The sequence below is a fragment of the Trametes versicolor genome, assembly GCF_000271585.1.
Source record: "Trametes versicolor FP-101664 SS1 unplaced genomic scaffold TRAVEscaffold_13, whole genome shotgun sequence".
In the NCBI taxonomy this organism is placed as follows: domain Eukaryota; kingdom Fungi; phylum Basidiomycota; class Agaricomycetes; order Polyporales; family Polyporaceae; genus Trametes; species Trametes versicolor.
Genome location: NW_007360333.1, coordinates 538,819 through 552,850, shown reverse-complemented (window position 1 = coordinate 552,850; position 14,032 = coordinate 538,819). Strand labels below are relative to the sequence as shown.

At 57.5% G+C, this 14,032-nt stretch overlaps 8 protein-coding genes across 8 annotated transcripts; 5 read left to right on the top strand and 3 right to left on the bottom strand.

The window, feature by feature from the left end:
• Positions 1–662: 662 nt before the first annotated feature.
• TRAVEDRAFT_53088 (uncharacterized protein) lies at positions 663–2,485 on the top strand (the record flags this gene model as incomplete). Its single annotated transcript, XM_008046035.1, has 2 exons — positions 663–706; positions 766–2,485. 2 exons carry the CDS (start codon positions 663–665, stop codon positions 2,483–2,485), a joined length of 1,764 nt encoding a protein of 587 aa, XP_008044226.1.
• Positions 2,486–3,759: 1,274 nt separating this feature from the next.
• Positions 3,760–4,437, top strand: TRAVEDRAFT_24113 (uncharacterized protein; the record flags this gene model as incomplete). Its single annotated transcript, XM_008045785.1, has 4 exons — positions 3,760–3,903; positions 3,965–4,143; positions 4,214–4,283; positions 4,360–4,437. 4 exons carry the CDS (start codon positions 3,760–3,762, stop codon positions 4,435–4,437), a joined length of 471 nt encoding a protein of 156 aa, XP_008043976.1.
• Positions 4,438–4,628: 191 nt separating this feature from the next.
• On the bottom strand, positions 4,629–5,628 carry TRAVEDRAFT_53086 (uncharacterized protein; the record flags this gene model as incomplete). Its single annotated transcript, XM_008046034.1, has 4 exons — positions 4,629–4,671; positions 4,759–5,291; positions 5,344–5,457; positions 5,515–5,628. The coding sequence occupies 4 exons, from the start codon at positions 5,626–5,628 to the stop codon at positions 4,629–4,631; spliced, it is 804 nt and encodes a 267-aa protein (XP_008044225.1).
• Positions 5,629–6,747: 1,119 nt separating this feature from the next.
• TRAVEDRAFT_74999 (uncharacterized protein) lies at positions 6,748–8,879 on the top strand. Its single transcript, XM_008046033.1, has 3 exons — positions 6,748–8,633; positions 8,685–8,745; positions 8,800–8,879. Exon 1 carries the CDS (start codon positions 6,935–6,937, stop codon positions 8,486–8,488), a length of 1,554 nt encoding a protein of 517 aa, XP_008044224.1. The 5' UTR covers positions 6,748–6,934; the 3' UTR covers positions 8,489–8,633; positions 8,685–8,745; positions 8,800–8,879.
• An 88-nt stretch (positions 8,880–8,967) lies between these two features.
• On the top strand, positions 8,968–11,162 carry TRAVEDRAFT_74998 (uncharacterized protein; the record flags this gene model as incomplete). The annotated part of the gene is made up of 3 exons (XM_008046032.1): positions 8,968–9,120; positions 9,188–9,219; positions 9,297–11,162. 3 exons carry the CDS (start codon positions 8,968–8,970, stop codon positions 10,993–10,995), a joined length of 1,884 nt encoding a protein of 627 aa, XP_008044223.1. The 3' UTR covers positions 10,996–11,162.
• Positions 11,132–11,765, bottom strand: TRAVEDRAFT_53083 (uncharacterized protein; the record flags this gene model as incomplete). Its single annotated transcript, XM_008046031.1, has 2 exons — positions 11,132–11,634; positions 11,711–11,765. The coding sequence occupies 2 exons, from the start codon at positions 11,763–11,765 to the stop codon at positions 11,132–11,134; spliced, it is 558 nt and encodes a 185-aa protein (XP_008044222.1).
• A 497-nt stretch (positions 11,766–12,262) lies between these two features.
• Positions 12,263–13,143, top strand: TRAVEDRAFT_31806 (uncharacterized protein). The gene is made up of 3 exons (XM_008045839.1): positions 12,263–12,320; positions 12,377–12,468; positions 12,528–13,143. Exons 1-3 carry the CDS (start codon positions 12,297–12,299, stop codon positions 13,078–13,080), a joined length of 669 nt encoding a protein of 222 aa, XP_008044030.1. The 5' UTR covers positions 12,263–12,296; the 3' UTR covers positions 13,081–13,143.
• A 370-nt stretch (positions 13,144–13,513) lies between these two features.
• On the bottom strand, positions 13,514–14,026 carry TRAVEDRAFT_53081 (uncharacterized protein; the record flags this gene model as incomplete). Its single annotated transcript, XM_008046030.1, has 1 exon — positions 13,514–14,026. A coding segment is annotated over one exon (513 nt), but the record flags the coding sequence as incomplete, so codon positions are not given.
• Between the last annotated feature and the right edge of the window lie 6 nt (positions 14,027–14,032).

Here is a 14,032-nt window from a genome sequence, read left to right as displayed (position 1 = left end):
ACGCTGACTGAGCGATGAGTAACGCTGAGTAAGGGAGCATAATCGACATAAGGTCAGATAGTCCATGGCTGAGTAATGCAAGTAATCCGGACGCTGTCTAGAATAGTCCGGAACATCGTAGAACGTACCAGAATCATATGGAGGGATGGCAGGATGCCAAGTAAGTACAGAACAAAAGAATGTACATATATGGTAAGTAGGAAAGTCCATGCTGGCGTATGGTAGACGCACAGCCACTATCACTGCCACTCCCGGTCCGGCACAGCCGTAGACACAGAAGTTCAACAAGACGACATGCAGCTCATGATAAAATCACTAGCGACAGCGTCAACAGTGATGATGGGCAAAGGGAACGTGTGGATTCAGCGTGTCCTGCCAGGCAGTGCGCGAGTCGACAGTCCTCTCGAAATTGGCGTCCGGGAACATCGGGCGCAAACAAACACGGGCGTTTAATTGCGTTCCGCTTGTCGTCTACGCCCACCACCGACCCCGAGGACCTGCCGTCCTCGGTATTTGAGCTCGAAGTTCGTCAATTTCATTCTACGATCTCTATGAATTTTCGTTGACACAAACTCGCAAATCGACAGCGAGCGGCGTGTGGGCCTAGCCGCCACATTTGTCAACGCCCACGGTCGCCGGTGCCCTACAGAAATTGGGCGGCGATGTTCGACCAGATTGTCAGATATCTTCGTAAAAGACGATCACGGTGAATTTTACCACTCTTAAAATGCACATATTGGCGTGCTGATGTTTAAATCTCGCTAGCCGCCATGTGCATGGCCTGCCTGCCGCCGCACCTGAACAGCTCGGTGCCGTGTCCGTCGAGGAGGATGCATCAACTAGGGATGCTCCTGAATCCAAGCAGGAACTTACACAGTACTCGGCTAGCCAGAACACAATCATGGACCCCTTCGCCCTGAGAGGGATGCCGAATCGCTTCGCTTTAATCAACACGCTCCCCGACGAGCTCCTGGTCCACATCCTCCTCTTCATTCGTATCTGGCCCCAATGGTCGAGGAAAGGATTTGACCCCGTACGCTACATGCAGGTCTGCCGTCACTGGTGCACCGTCATCCTCGACCACGGGCACTTCTGGGATACCATAGTCGTTCACAAGCGAACAGAACGTTTACTTCTGAGCCTATCTCGTTCTCATCAGGTCCTATTGCATTTGACCTTTGAAGATTTACCGACCCTGGCTAGCGTGCTGCTGCATGTTGTGCCCTGTCGTGGCCGGATAAAATCCCTGGTTCTCGGATATGGGTCGAGAGATGAACTGGCAGCCTTGTCCCCCTTGATCGACGGCGTCTTTCCTTCCCTCGCCAAGCTCGTGATCAAGGATCATGGTATTCAGATACCTTTCCCAGCCCCGGCGGTAGACCAGATACTCTTCCTCCCCGCAAATTGTCCCCAGCTGGCACATCTTGAACTGGCTCGCATCCGAGTTCAGTTGACAGGATCTCTCTTGCGCGGCCTCACAACCCTCTCGCTCACACATTGCACCCTGGGGCTCCCCAAAATTACCGCCGACGCATTCCTAGATACCCTTGAATCCGCTCAATGCATCGAAAATCTCAACCTCGATCGTTACGTGAGCGCGGCCTGCTCGCAACTCCCCTCTCCTTCCAGACATTCATTTTCACTCCCTCGGCTGCGCAACCTCGACTTCTCCGATGACGTGCAATGGGTGCGACAGTTCATAACTTTCGTGCGCTTGCCCCCTCGTGGTTGCGTCTATCTATGTGGGTGGCTCAGCAGTGACGAACTCAATGATGCCGTTATCCATCATTGGAAACTCCTACTCCCCCTTCAACTCCATGGAAGTGCCCTCTTAGGCGCTACGGACTCTCTGTCTATCCGCAGGACGTTCAAGTACGGCGAGGATACCTTTCATTGCACTGGAGGGCCGTTGGATGTGAAACTCTCCCTAGTGTCCGCCACTCTCCGGGATTGGGGTCGCACCATTGTTCCCGCGACCACGATACTCCCAGCTCTCGCAGATCTCCTCAGTCCATCTGCACTGAAAACGCTCAGTCTCAGCATCAACATCCAAGCTACCTCTCGCGCCATCTTCGACAACCTGTTTGACTCAGTCCCGCACCTCACATCCTTGCATGTAACGACCCCATACGGGGAAGACACGCACCTGCTCGAGCCGCACTTGCTAGAGTCCTTGGCCAGCGGCCCAAGCGAAGATGCGGTTGCTCACGACGCGGGCAGCGACTCGGCGCCGCAGCGGGTTCGCGTTCGCTGCCCGGCGCTCGAACACCTCGCTCTCGGCGGCTTCAGCTGGGACGGCGGAGTTATCATGGCCGCGCTCGTGGACTGCCTGCGTACGCGCACAACGCTTGGGGCAGAGCCGCTGCAGCGCCTGGGCGTCTCTGTGAAGCCGGGTCGTACCTACGGGGAGGGCTGGATGGACGCGCACTACGCTGCGCAGCTGCGGGAGATGGTGGCGAAGTACCAGTTCAACCGCGGTGAGTAATCATGGGTTGTTGTTGTTGTGCTAGTCCCCGGCGATGGTCTATCAGCTTGGATTTGTGCGTCCTCGCGAGCTCTGTGTGGCTTAGGCATTTCTACGTTGTATGTTCATGCGACGTCCCTTTTTTGTTGCTTATTGCGCTACAACCCATAATTCAATCAAGGAATATAATGAATTATACTGACCACCCCTGCATTGCTTAGCGCGCTGCGTAATCCTCGAGCGACTCGCTCATCTGCGTCACCGCCGGTGCACCCATGTCAGAGGACATTGAACATCCCGCTTCGCCGCTCGGTGCTCAGCGCTCAGACTCCAAGTTTGACGTCATGCAGCAGGTACACGCCGATTCTATGCCATCGTCTAGGCAGGCTACAACGTCCATGCCGGCGAGGACTTGAAGGCGGTGTCAGATCACCTCGCACTTTTGGGTCTTTCGAAGTCAGCGTCTCGGAAGAGCTCCGTGACTCGTTTCGAAGCTCGCTCTACGAGGTACACGCGTTGGTGGTACGACGGCGGGCGTGCGTCTGTTCTAACAGTATACATCAATCATACCCTCCGCTAAAGGGATCCCCATTGTCAAGGCCGCCACGACCACCACGATTGTTATGGAACTACACACCATCTCGGCTACTGAATACTGAGTACCGTGCCTGCTACGGGCAACTAGTAGCACAGTTGCAGTGAAGTAGTAAGCGCTTCGGATCAATTCCCTGTGTAGGGCGTAATACTTACGACACCGTACAGCTGCCTTCGGATCCGAAGAAGTGGACTTTACGTAGTATCTCTGCATGCTGGAGATTCGAAGGTCCGAAGAAGAGAACAAGACTAATGCGCATCGCGCCCTCCCGCACACGTGAGGCGGTGTTCGATGCCTCGGGGATCTTCAACGACAGAAACGGCGCATATCATTCTTTCCTGAAGACGCGGCGGGTCGTAATACTTGGTAATGCTCGACGGGGCAGCGCCTCGCTCATTGCTTCCAAGATACGTCGTTCTGGCGCCGATGAGCACAACACTGGATGCGTGCCTCACGGGCACGGCGACGAGGACGTGGAGTACGTGGCAGACGGCCCCCGGTCGGTAGGTCTGCTGTAGAATGATCTATTTCTTTCTCGGTACTGGCATTCACATATTTCCTTCACAAAGCACAGCGCTCGTGCACACGCGTATATAAAGTACACCTCGCCTCTCGTCGGTGCAGCAGCGAACCCGCTCTCGAACCCGCAGCTCCATCGAAACAGGATCTCTCATCGTCTCTCCACCCCTTACCACCCATCATGTCCAACAACACTACGCCGCTGGACCCCGGCGCGGGCCCGTACCTACTGCAGAACGCGCGCAGCGGCACGATGCTCGACATGTCGTTGATCAACCCTGGGACCATCCACGGGTGGGACAGACACGGACGGGCGAACCAGCAGGTAGAGATATCCTTCTCATGCCCCCGGTGCTGCTCGCTGACATCCCGGCGCGCTTTTGCAGTGGGATTTCATCGCCAACGGCGGGCAGGGATATGCGATTCGCTGCGTCTACCGCTCGCAGCCCGACGGGCTGCCGATGTTCCTCACCGTCGCAGAAGGTGTGCTCAGTGGCACCGACATCATCGCCAGCCCGTACCCGGTCAACTGGAACGTGGAGCAAACGGCAGACAACTCTCTGAGGTACTTCTATCCATTAGCACTTCCGAGGCGCTGCAGCATCGGAGGATTGGCACTGAACACACACTGTCAGGATCTCGTGGCCGAACTCGCAGCTCGTCATCACTCTCGGGAATGGGGGAAGCGCTGCGAACGGCACAAAGGTGCGTACCAGCCTGAGCTCGCTAAGCACTCGAATGGGGATCTGACGATGAGGTTTCCATCGCTGTGTGCTACCAGATCCAGCTCGCGCCCCTCGAGGCTGATGATCCCGCCCAGCTGTGGAACTACTCGGCCGTGCAGCCTGCGCAGAAGTAGGGTGTGTGTGCGCTGTTCCCGCCGGGTCCCGCGCGGGCCCCGGTACCGGACACACAAGGGGTAATCGTAGGAGGTATAGGAATATGGAGATGAATCGCGAGAGATGTGACAACGACGAAGAAAACGTATATGAATTGTCAGTGATACTCTAAGCCCGTTAGGGCCAAACCGTGCCATACTGGAGTCGAGTGCTACCGCCAGGACATCACTTTGACCAATCGCACTGGCGGGCATCTGCCTGCAGTGGCAGCGTTAGCGATCCAAGTTCTCTCACTGCTAGTGACTCGACGGTATTTTTTACTACTCCTGCACGTATCTTACATCATGAGCGTAATACAATTCTCTCTGCTGTAAAAACCCTTGTACCACTGCGGCTCTCTAGGCAGGATCGAGTTCAGCCACTCGTACTGGGCCCGGGTCGGCCACGCAACGAAGTAGCCGGGAACGTCTAATGTGTTCCATATCGACACCATATAGAACCGAAGTTCATCGGCGAGCCACTCTTCTTCTTCACTCTCATCTTCAGGCTTGACTGGCGCCTTCTTGTGCACGGCCAGCTCTTGGGTGAGATCGAAGTTGACGCCGTCGGCACCGGACAGCTCCTTCAGCAACGTGAGGCCGTATCCGACACCGCCCTGGGGGACATTTGCGGAGTACGGGCTGGCGCATTGCGCAAAAACCCGAAACCACTTGCGTGTGATCGGCCAGCCATAGAAATAAGGCCTGGTGGGGTGGTTATCCATATAAGTGGATGCCCTCGGCAGGTTGAAACGTTCGACGCTCGCGGCGGCATCTACCACGACCCCTTCTGGAGATGCCTTGTTCGGATACCCGTTCTCTAAGATCTCTAAGATCTGTACGTTCGTAGGTTCCTTGATATTTCGCGTTGCATGTATGATCACTGACCCGCATGCACTCGTCTTCCAGGGAAAGCCCGGCCAGACGTTTGCTGGTCGCCGCCCAAAGTCCATACTGGTCGGGTGATTCAAGCGGAGCAGGCCCACCACGGGGAATATCGACCTACTCAACGCGCCAGTGAAAATTCCGTTCAGCATGTTGTTAGGAATATATACTCACTGAGATGTCAGTGTGAGTCGACGAGCCTTGGTCCGGCTTGAATGGCTTGAATCGTGACGTCCAAGTCGCGTCCATGTCCTTCGAAGTGGCAGGGAAAGCATCGGAATGAGTCATGTTGTAGATAGATTGGTAATTCAGAAGAAGCGAAAGTAAAGACCAGTACGTTGTGTGGGGGGCGGCAGTAAACGACGGCCACTCGTGGCGTAAGTAGCGAAGGTATCGTCTACGCAGTAGACACCCACCCTCGCGGAATTGATGACTGTGTTCGGCTCTCCGGTTAAGTCTGGAGACTTCCCGTCGAAGCGCGAGCAGGTCATGAGAATGATACGTATCTGGTCGAGCCTTCTTCTTCTCCACGTCTTCACAAACTGCAGCTTGACTGGAATGTGACGTCTTAGTAGGCAAAGAAACGTGTGTCGCGACAGGCAGGGCATGTCGAGTTGTTGCTCAGGTGAAGGTGTGGCGGCGGATGCTTGAAGCTGATCGTGTACTTGATAACTAATAAACACATAAAATCATCACAACAAATGATACTTTCTCTGAGACATTGTACTCACCACAATAGTTTCCTGCGAATACATATCGCAATCTAGTCGAACATTGCTGTTGCTTTGCCGAGGTAACGCACACCCTGGCAGGACCAGCGCCCGTCGCTCGCTATAGAAGCGCGTACGTTCATCAAAAAACCGTTTCAAGAGTTATGGAAGTTGAACAGACCTGCCTATTACAGTTCTGCGGGGCCACGGCAGATGGGGCAGACGAGGTAAACAGCAGACTGTGGGTCAAGTTTGAGTTGAACGGCGGGCCATGAAGTCCAAGCGCTCATATCTGAAGCGAGCATCATATGACTGTCAGTAGCTCTGTCCTATACAGTACGCCTCAATATTGGACAATCTTAACGACCAGAGTCCTTGAGGTGGCTGAGGCGCAAGAAGACGGACTCCTCGACGTCCCCGGATGGCTGAGTGAGGCCGCCTCGCGATCGGCCGAGGATGCCCAAAGCCGACGGCCCGGAAGCCCGTTCAGGCCAGCGCGTTTACGGGCGCTACTCTGTAGCCTCGTCTCACTCACACTCTTTTCCACGTCCCATCTCCTCTTCTGGTCCCTACAATGTCGTCCAGGGAGCCACGGAACGCCATGCCACAGTTCTATGACATGCTTCGGTGAGTCTTTACAAGCCTTCAGCTGGATGTCACCACAGGGCCTCTGACATCGTTATGGATAATGCAACAGGAGAGTGTCTTCCCCACCACCTCCCATTCTCCTGGACGAGAAGCTACCCGGGCCCCTATACGGCCTTCCCGCCATCAAACCCGACTCCACTCACTCGCAAACCCGCGCCGCGGACTATCTGAGGAGCAAGACAACCCTTCGCCGCGAGCGAGCGCAGTTCGAGCTGGAGCTCTTCAGCCGGAAGGCGATGTGGAACGCGGTCCTACCCATTCATTCTCTTCCTGCAGAGCTACTCCTGCACATCTTCAAGCAATTCGTGCCAGCGCTCCTTTTGGACGAGGAATCGTCCGGATGGCCTGATGAAGAGCCTCAGCGCCCTTGGGGACGACTCATGCGAGTATGTCGCCACTGGTGCGCCCTCATCAGGAACGCAGCCTTTTTCTGGAGGGACGTCATCATATATAAGGACACCAGGTGGTTCGACCTTGCATTGAGCCGTTTGGGAAGTGCGCCTATTTGTATAACGCTCGCTCCCGGCTGCGACCTCGAAGGTGTCCTCGCAATGCTTGAAACAAACACCGGCCGCATCGGGGGCCTGGTATTCGGAGAGGCAATACGTGACGTGGATGCTTCCCGTGTTGAGTCGTTTCTATCCCTCTCTTTCCCTGCCCTGCGGAGCCTTGAAATCACGATGGACTTGACGGTCCGCCGTGCGTGCGCTATAGGAGGCTGCTGCTCTGGCCTCGAACGGTTGCACCTCACACAAGCCTCACTACCTTGGACACCGTCGGTCCTAGCCAATCTCAAGGACCTATCCCTGACGGACTGCTGCCTGTCAATGCCAGCGCTTCCCTTCCTCGCCTTTCTCGACGTACTCGAATACGGGCAACGCCTTCAGCACCTCTACCTTTCGGGATTCCTCTCAGCGGTGTTGGACCCCCAGACCTCTGCGCCTTACGAGCGTGTTGTCACGCTCCACGGATTGAAGCACCTCGAACTCAGCGATGTGCCGACCAATGTTGCAAGGTTGATGACGCACCTCCATACTCCCGCTATCTCGCACATCGAACTTGTAGGAGACTGTGATCGCAGCGTGCCTTCTAACGCACATGCGTCCTTGCTTCCACAAGATCTTGATACTCGATTCCCCGTCCTGCAGGACATCACCTGCGTATACTTTCTCGTCAATGGCGATGAGAACACCCTCTGTTTCTCTCACCCCGCTGGCACATCCTTCGAACTACGTCTGTTCAAAAGTGACGTTAAATGCTGGGGTAAGCCACATTGGCTTGAGAAGGGGCTGTCCCAGCTCCCCGCGCTCTTCGGGCCTGCGTTGATAGAGCTGGAAGTTTGCGGTGCGCTCAACATCTCCCCCGCATGCTGGGACCGCCTGTTTGACTCCTTCCCCGCGCTGCAAAAGCTCGTCATGCACGAGTACAACTTTCACGGTATCCCACTTGCCATGCTCCGCTCCCTCGCCGCCCCTGCACACTCGGTACCGCATGGTGCGGTCTATACCGCCATCGCCACCGGCACTGGCTGCGCTGGCCGCATGCCATTGCGCTGCCCTTCGCTAAGGCATCTCAGGATCAATGGCTGGGATTGGAGCCGGCGCGCATTCCGCCAGATCTTGGAGTGCCTGCGCGTGCGTGCCGCGCACGGCGCGGAGAGGTTGGAGTGCTTCGGTGCAGATGCACACGATTGGGACGAGGAAACGGTGACGCTCGCGGTGGTGGGCAAGTACCGGGCGCAATTTCTCGTAGTCGTCGATGCGTTCGAACTCGACGGGTGGCGCTACTAAGGATATATATCGGAGTCACATGCATATATTTCGAACAAACACTCCGTCTGATATCATCCTTCCACGCCGTTTGCCCGCATCGCCCCGCGCGCGCGGGATCATCGTTGACGCGTAGGTCGTTCAAGCGCTCCGAAATTTCAGCAGGGTGCGTACGCCGACTCTCGCTGGGCGAACTGCACTGATTGTTCCTTGATAGGCCCTAAACACCGCGAAGAACGCTCATCACGGGTAGTGTCAGCTTTTAATAAACGCGTCAGTGAGAAGTCCGGTCAGCATGTTGTTAGGGATCTTGACTAACTGCGATGCAAGAGGTTGGCGAGTGGTCCGGTGGCGGCAATCCGCGACACCGCGTCCACGTCCAGCTGGGCCTTCAGAGTGGCGGGAGACACTCCAGAACAACTTATTCCCGTCGTACAGAGGGCCGTGGTAGACCACGATCAGGTATGGATCGCTCTTGGCGGGAGCAGGAAACTGTCAATATGGATGCCCAGGCCCCCAAAGCTCCGACGGTCTCGGAAACCCGAGCATCGCGTTTTACGGGCGCTAAGTTATCACCTCCCCTTTCTTTCTCTCCACATCCTCGCTCTCAGCAGCGGCGCGATTTCGACCTCATTTGCGGTTGGAAGGAGCTGGTGCAGGATTTTTACCTTGCCATCGACTTTCATTGGCGCCGTTATATTATCATCTGAGGTATCTTAGGTTGCCATGTCCGTGTTCAATGACACCGCGAGGTGAGTTATTATAACATTTCAGCTAGATGCTACCGCGAGATCTTTCTGAATAGCAGTTTTCATGGTCTGTGCAGCAGAAAGGCGTCTTCACCAGAGCTTGGAAGTGCTTCCCCATCGCCCCGCATCCTCTTGGACGAGAAACTGCCCGGGCCCCTATACGGCCTTCCCACCATCGACATCGACTCCTGTCGCTATTCGCCAACCCGCACCCCCAGTCATCTCGAGAACGAGACAACTCTTCGCCTCGAAGGAACCCAGTCCGAGCTCGAGCACTTCAGCCAGAAGGCGCTGTGGAACGCGAACCTCCCCATCCACTCTCTTCCCGCGGAGGTGCTCCTCCACATCTTCGAGGAACTCGCGCCCGCACTCCTTCCGGACAAGCCGCCGTCCCGGTTTCTTCCATATGAAGAAGAGGCGCGGCGCCCCTGGGCACGGCTGATGCTCGTGTGCCGTCACTGGTGCGCCCTCATCCGGAACCGCGCCTGTTTCTGGAGCGACATCACCATCGCCACGGACACCAGGTGGTTCGACCTCGCTTTGAGCCGATTGGGAAGCTCTCAGATCCGTCTAGAGCTCGCGTCCGACTGCGACCTCAAAGCGGTGCTGCCGATGCTTGAGGTGCACGCTGGCCGCATCGAGAAGCTGGCACTCGAAGGAGCGGTGTCTGATGAGGATGCGCCCTACCTTGAGTCGCTTCTATCGCGCTCGTTGTCTGTCCTGCGGAGCCTCACAATTGCGATGGACGAGACAGCCCGCCCAGTAACCGCTGTGGCAGACCGCTGCGCTGGCCTCGAACGGCTGGAGCTCACACACATCTCGGTACCCTGGACGAAGGCGGTCCTGGCCAATGTCGAGATCCTGTCTCTCACGGATTGCTCTTTGTCGACACCAACGCTTCCCTTCCTCGACTTCCTCGACGTACTCGAACACGGTCAACGCCTTCGGTACCTCTATCTCAATAATTTCCTCTCGGCCGCGGTTAATCTCCAAAGCTCTGCGCTTCACGAGCGTGTCGTCACGCTCCCCGTTTTACAGCACCTCGAATGCAGAGATGCCCCAGCCGATATCGCGCAGCTGATGGCGCACCTCCACACCCCCGCCATCTCATACCTCGAACTCCTGGGATCCTGCAACGACGACGACGTGCCGCCCTCCGTCCACGCCTCCCTCCTTCCGGACGATCCCCGCACGCAATATCCCGTCCTCCAGCGCGTCACCTCCGCCTATCTCGACGTCTCCGGCCAGACCGGCCTCCACTTCACAAACCCCGCCAGCGGCATATCCCTGGTGACGTACCTGTTCAACCTCGACGCGCAGCTGTGGCTCGCGCGCGAGCTCCCGCGGCTCCCCACGCACCTCGGGCCCGCGCTGACCGCGCTCGAGCTGCGCGGCGTGCTGGACGTGCCGCAGGCGACGTGGGACCGCGTGTTCGACGCGTTCCCCGCGCTCCAGAAGCTCCTCGTCTGCGAGTACGCGTCCCACAGCCTCCCGCGCGCCATGCTCCGCTCGCTCTCCACCCACGGCCGCGTGCGCTGCCCCGCGCTCAGGCATCTGCGGATTGACGGCTGGGACTGGCGCAGGGGCGCGTTCCGGCAGGTGCTGAAGTGCCTGCGCGTGCGTGCGGCGGGCGGCGCGGCGCGGCTGGCGTACTTTGGTGCGTATGCGGACGAGTGGGAGGAGGCGATGCGCCCGGCGCTGGAGAAATTCCGCACGCAGTTTCTCGAGGTGGTGGATGTGTTCGTGCTTGACGGGGTGTTTGATGCTGGCTACGCGTAGTGGTGCGCGTGGATATGTTGCAAATGAATAGTCGCTGTATACATAGATGTCTTCCTTTGATCTCAGTCAGCCTGAGATGCGTTCCTAGTTCTCGATGGCATTGACACACGGCCCTCGTAGTACTCCTACACGTAGCTTACATCTCGAGCTCAATAATACTCTGCCTGGTCCAAATACTCTTGTACCACTGCGCCTGTCCAGGCAGGATTGAGTCCAGCCAATCGTACTGGGCCTCCGTCGGCCGCGTGCCGAAGTAGCATTCCGCGGTCAATGTGTCCCGGATCGCCACCATCTCGAACCTCAGTTCTTTAGGCGGAAATTCATCGTCTTTGTCGTTAAGCTGGAGCGGCACGCCTTCGTGCACGGCCACCCTTATGTTGAGATCAAAGCCGTCGCTGCCTGCCCCAGACAGCTCCCTCAGCAACGCGTAAACGTGTCCTCCAAAACGATGTTTGGAGTACAGGCGGGCGCATTTCCTGAAAAGCTCGAGCCACTCCCATGTGACCGGCCAGCCGAAGAAGTGCGGCCGCGTGTGCTTTCCGCGCTCCCATTTGATAGGCACATGTGGCAGCTCGACGTGTCGGACGCTCCGAACACCTGCAACACCCTCGGGAGGTGTCTTGCTGGGATACCCGTTCTCTAAGATCGTTAAGATCTGTACGTAGTGAGTTCCTTGCAAATTCAGCGAGATATGAGCGCACTGACCCGCACGCACTCATCTTCGAAGGAAAGTCCTGCCAGGTGTTTGGAGGTCGCCGCCCACGATTCATGCTCGTCGGGGGATACGAGCGGAGCGGAATCTCCGCCTGAGACGTCGGCCTTCGCGTTATGCTTGTGAGATATACTTACAGGCTGCTGAGAGGGGATTCGACTCACCGCGGTAGGAGCCGGAGTCGGCAAGTGGCACTCAGCTTGTAGCCCGGGTCACGCCCCGTCGGAGGAGGTGTCTACTGCTGACATGGACAACCGGCTCCCCAAATTACCAGTGGATATTTCACGAGGGCGATTAGGGATCAGGACACAACGAGGTTAGCGGGAGGTTTGCGGAGAGGTGTCGTGCCGGCATTCACGGTGGCTCGGCGTGCGCGTTCAGTCACGCGGCAGCCATGCGTGAGTGGACGCGACTGGGATTCAAGCGCTGCACACGGATCCGACACATGTACACCGCACGGCAGGCGGCGCGCCGATGCCTGCACCTCGCCTCCTCCACGTTGACTGTGGAGTCCCACTGGCATTGTCGTAGACTTGGAAGATGACTAGACTGGCTCTGTAGACTGTCATATCTTCAAAGACTCGTAAATATGGCTCCGCCACGTCAGGCTACGGTGAGCGAAGTCTCCGCTCGAGTATCCCGGCCCAGTTCTTACTGTTCTGTTCGAAGCCCGAACTTCGCAAATCTCTAGCAGATAGCGAACCCTGGATGGCCCCATCAGGTTTCTCGCCGAGCTCTCCTTGGAGGACGATCGTGAACGGGTCAGTCAACTTGCATCCCACCCAATCCACCAGCAGCAGGCGGCTCACCGACTCTCTAGATCACCGCCGTCCTGCAGCGCTGGGCCAACCCCGCAGCAGCGAGCCACGACAAAGCCGCCCTCGCGGCCTTTGCACCCGACTTCAACCTCCCGCCCGAGCACATCGAGCACGCGCGCCTGCTCTACTTCTTCGGCTGGGCCGTCACCGTCGACCCAGTGGCTCCGCGTGTTCGCGCAATGCGCTCGCGGCCCCACACCCGACGACCACTACGGGGGATACGGCATGAAAGTCCTGCGCGAGGTCTCGCGCGCGGTGCGCCCAGATAATGGGCTCGAGATCATCTACGAGCCGGTCGTGCATCCCGCGGCGCCGTTCACCAGCGAGGGCGGGAGGGACGACGTGTATTCCGAGAACGCGCACAAATTCTGGGTCGCGTCGATCCGCAACACGGCGTTCTTGGACTACTTGTACTTTAAGCTGCCGACGGTGGCGCAGTACATGTGGCTGCGCGCGGTCATGCCGGGCGAGCCGCAGTGGTACCGGGGCGTCATCGGGACAGAGGAGTATATCGAGTCGCTGCGGGTCTGCGACACTTATGCGCAGGTGCATTGAAGTAACCGCATGCGCTTTCGATGTAGTGGGACACGTGTAAGAGTAGACAGGGATGTGTACAAGGCCCGGCTTCGGTCGATGAGAGCAGTGATCTGACCTTGTGTGAAATACGTAGGCGTACATATTCACGTTCAAGACGGGCTCAAGCGAGGCGCTCGCAAGTTTGGAGGTGCGATTCACGATGTCCTCTGCGACCCCTCGGAGGATCGCTCAAACACCTCTTACGACTCCGACACCCGCTCCGTCATCACTTGCCTCGATGGCCTGTCCACTGCCGTCAACTCCCTGCGCACGGATGCTAGTGTTGCCGCTCTCATCTCCAACCGGGGTAGCAACGGGGCCAGGATTATCCTGGCATCCGCTTGGACCCAACTTTCTAGAATACATTGATATGTCGGGATCTACACGAAGCCCTCCTGTGCCTATACACCGTTTACGATATGAGATCATAGTACTGCGCTCGGCTGTGGAAACTCTTGAACCACTGCGGCTCCTCGTCCCCAGGCATGATCTCGTTGAGCCACGCGTACTGGGCCCGCGTCGGCCTCGCGAAAATCTGGTCACAGGCGAAGACCGTGTTCCGGATCGACACCATCCAGAACTGCAGATCGGCGGGGGGCCACTCTTCTTTATCGTCCTCGGGCTGGACGGGTGCGTCCTTGTGCACGGCGTACTCCGTTATGAGGTCGAAGTCGGAGCTGTCGTGAGCCGCGTTGCACAGCTCCTTTAGGAGCCACATGGCGTTTCCGATGCAGCCTTGCCCGACCGACGCGACGTACGGACTGGCGCATTCTTCGAACAGGGCGAGCCACTCGAGGGTGACCGGCCAGCCGAAGAAGTACGGCCGCGAGTATTCCTGCATGTAGGGGAGGATCTTCGGCAGCCGGACACGTTCAAGGTCGGCGCTCGTGGGATTTGTGCCCCCTTCCTTGGCCGGGTATCCTTTCTCCAA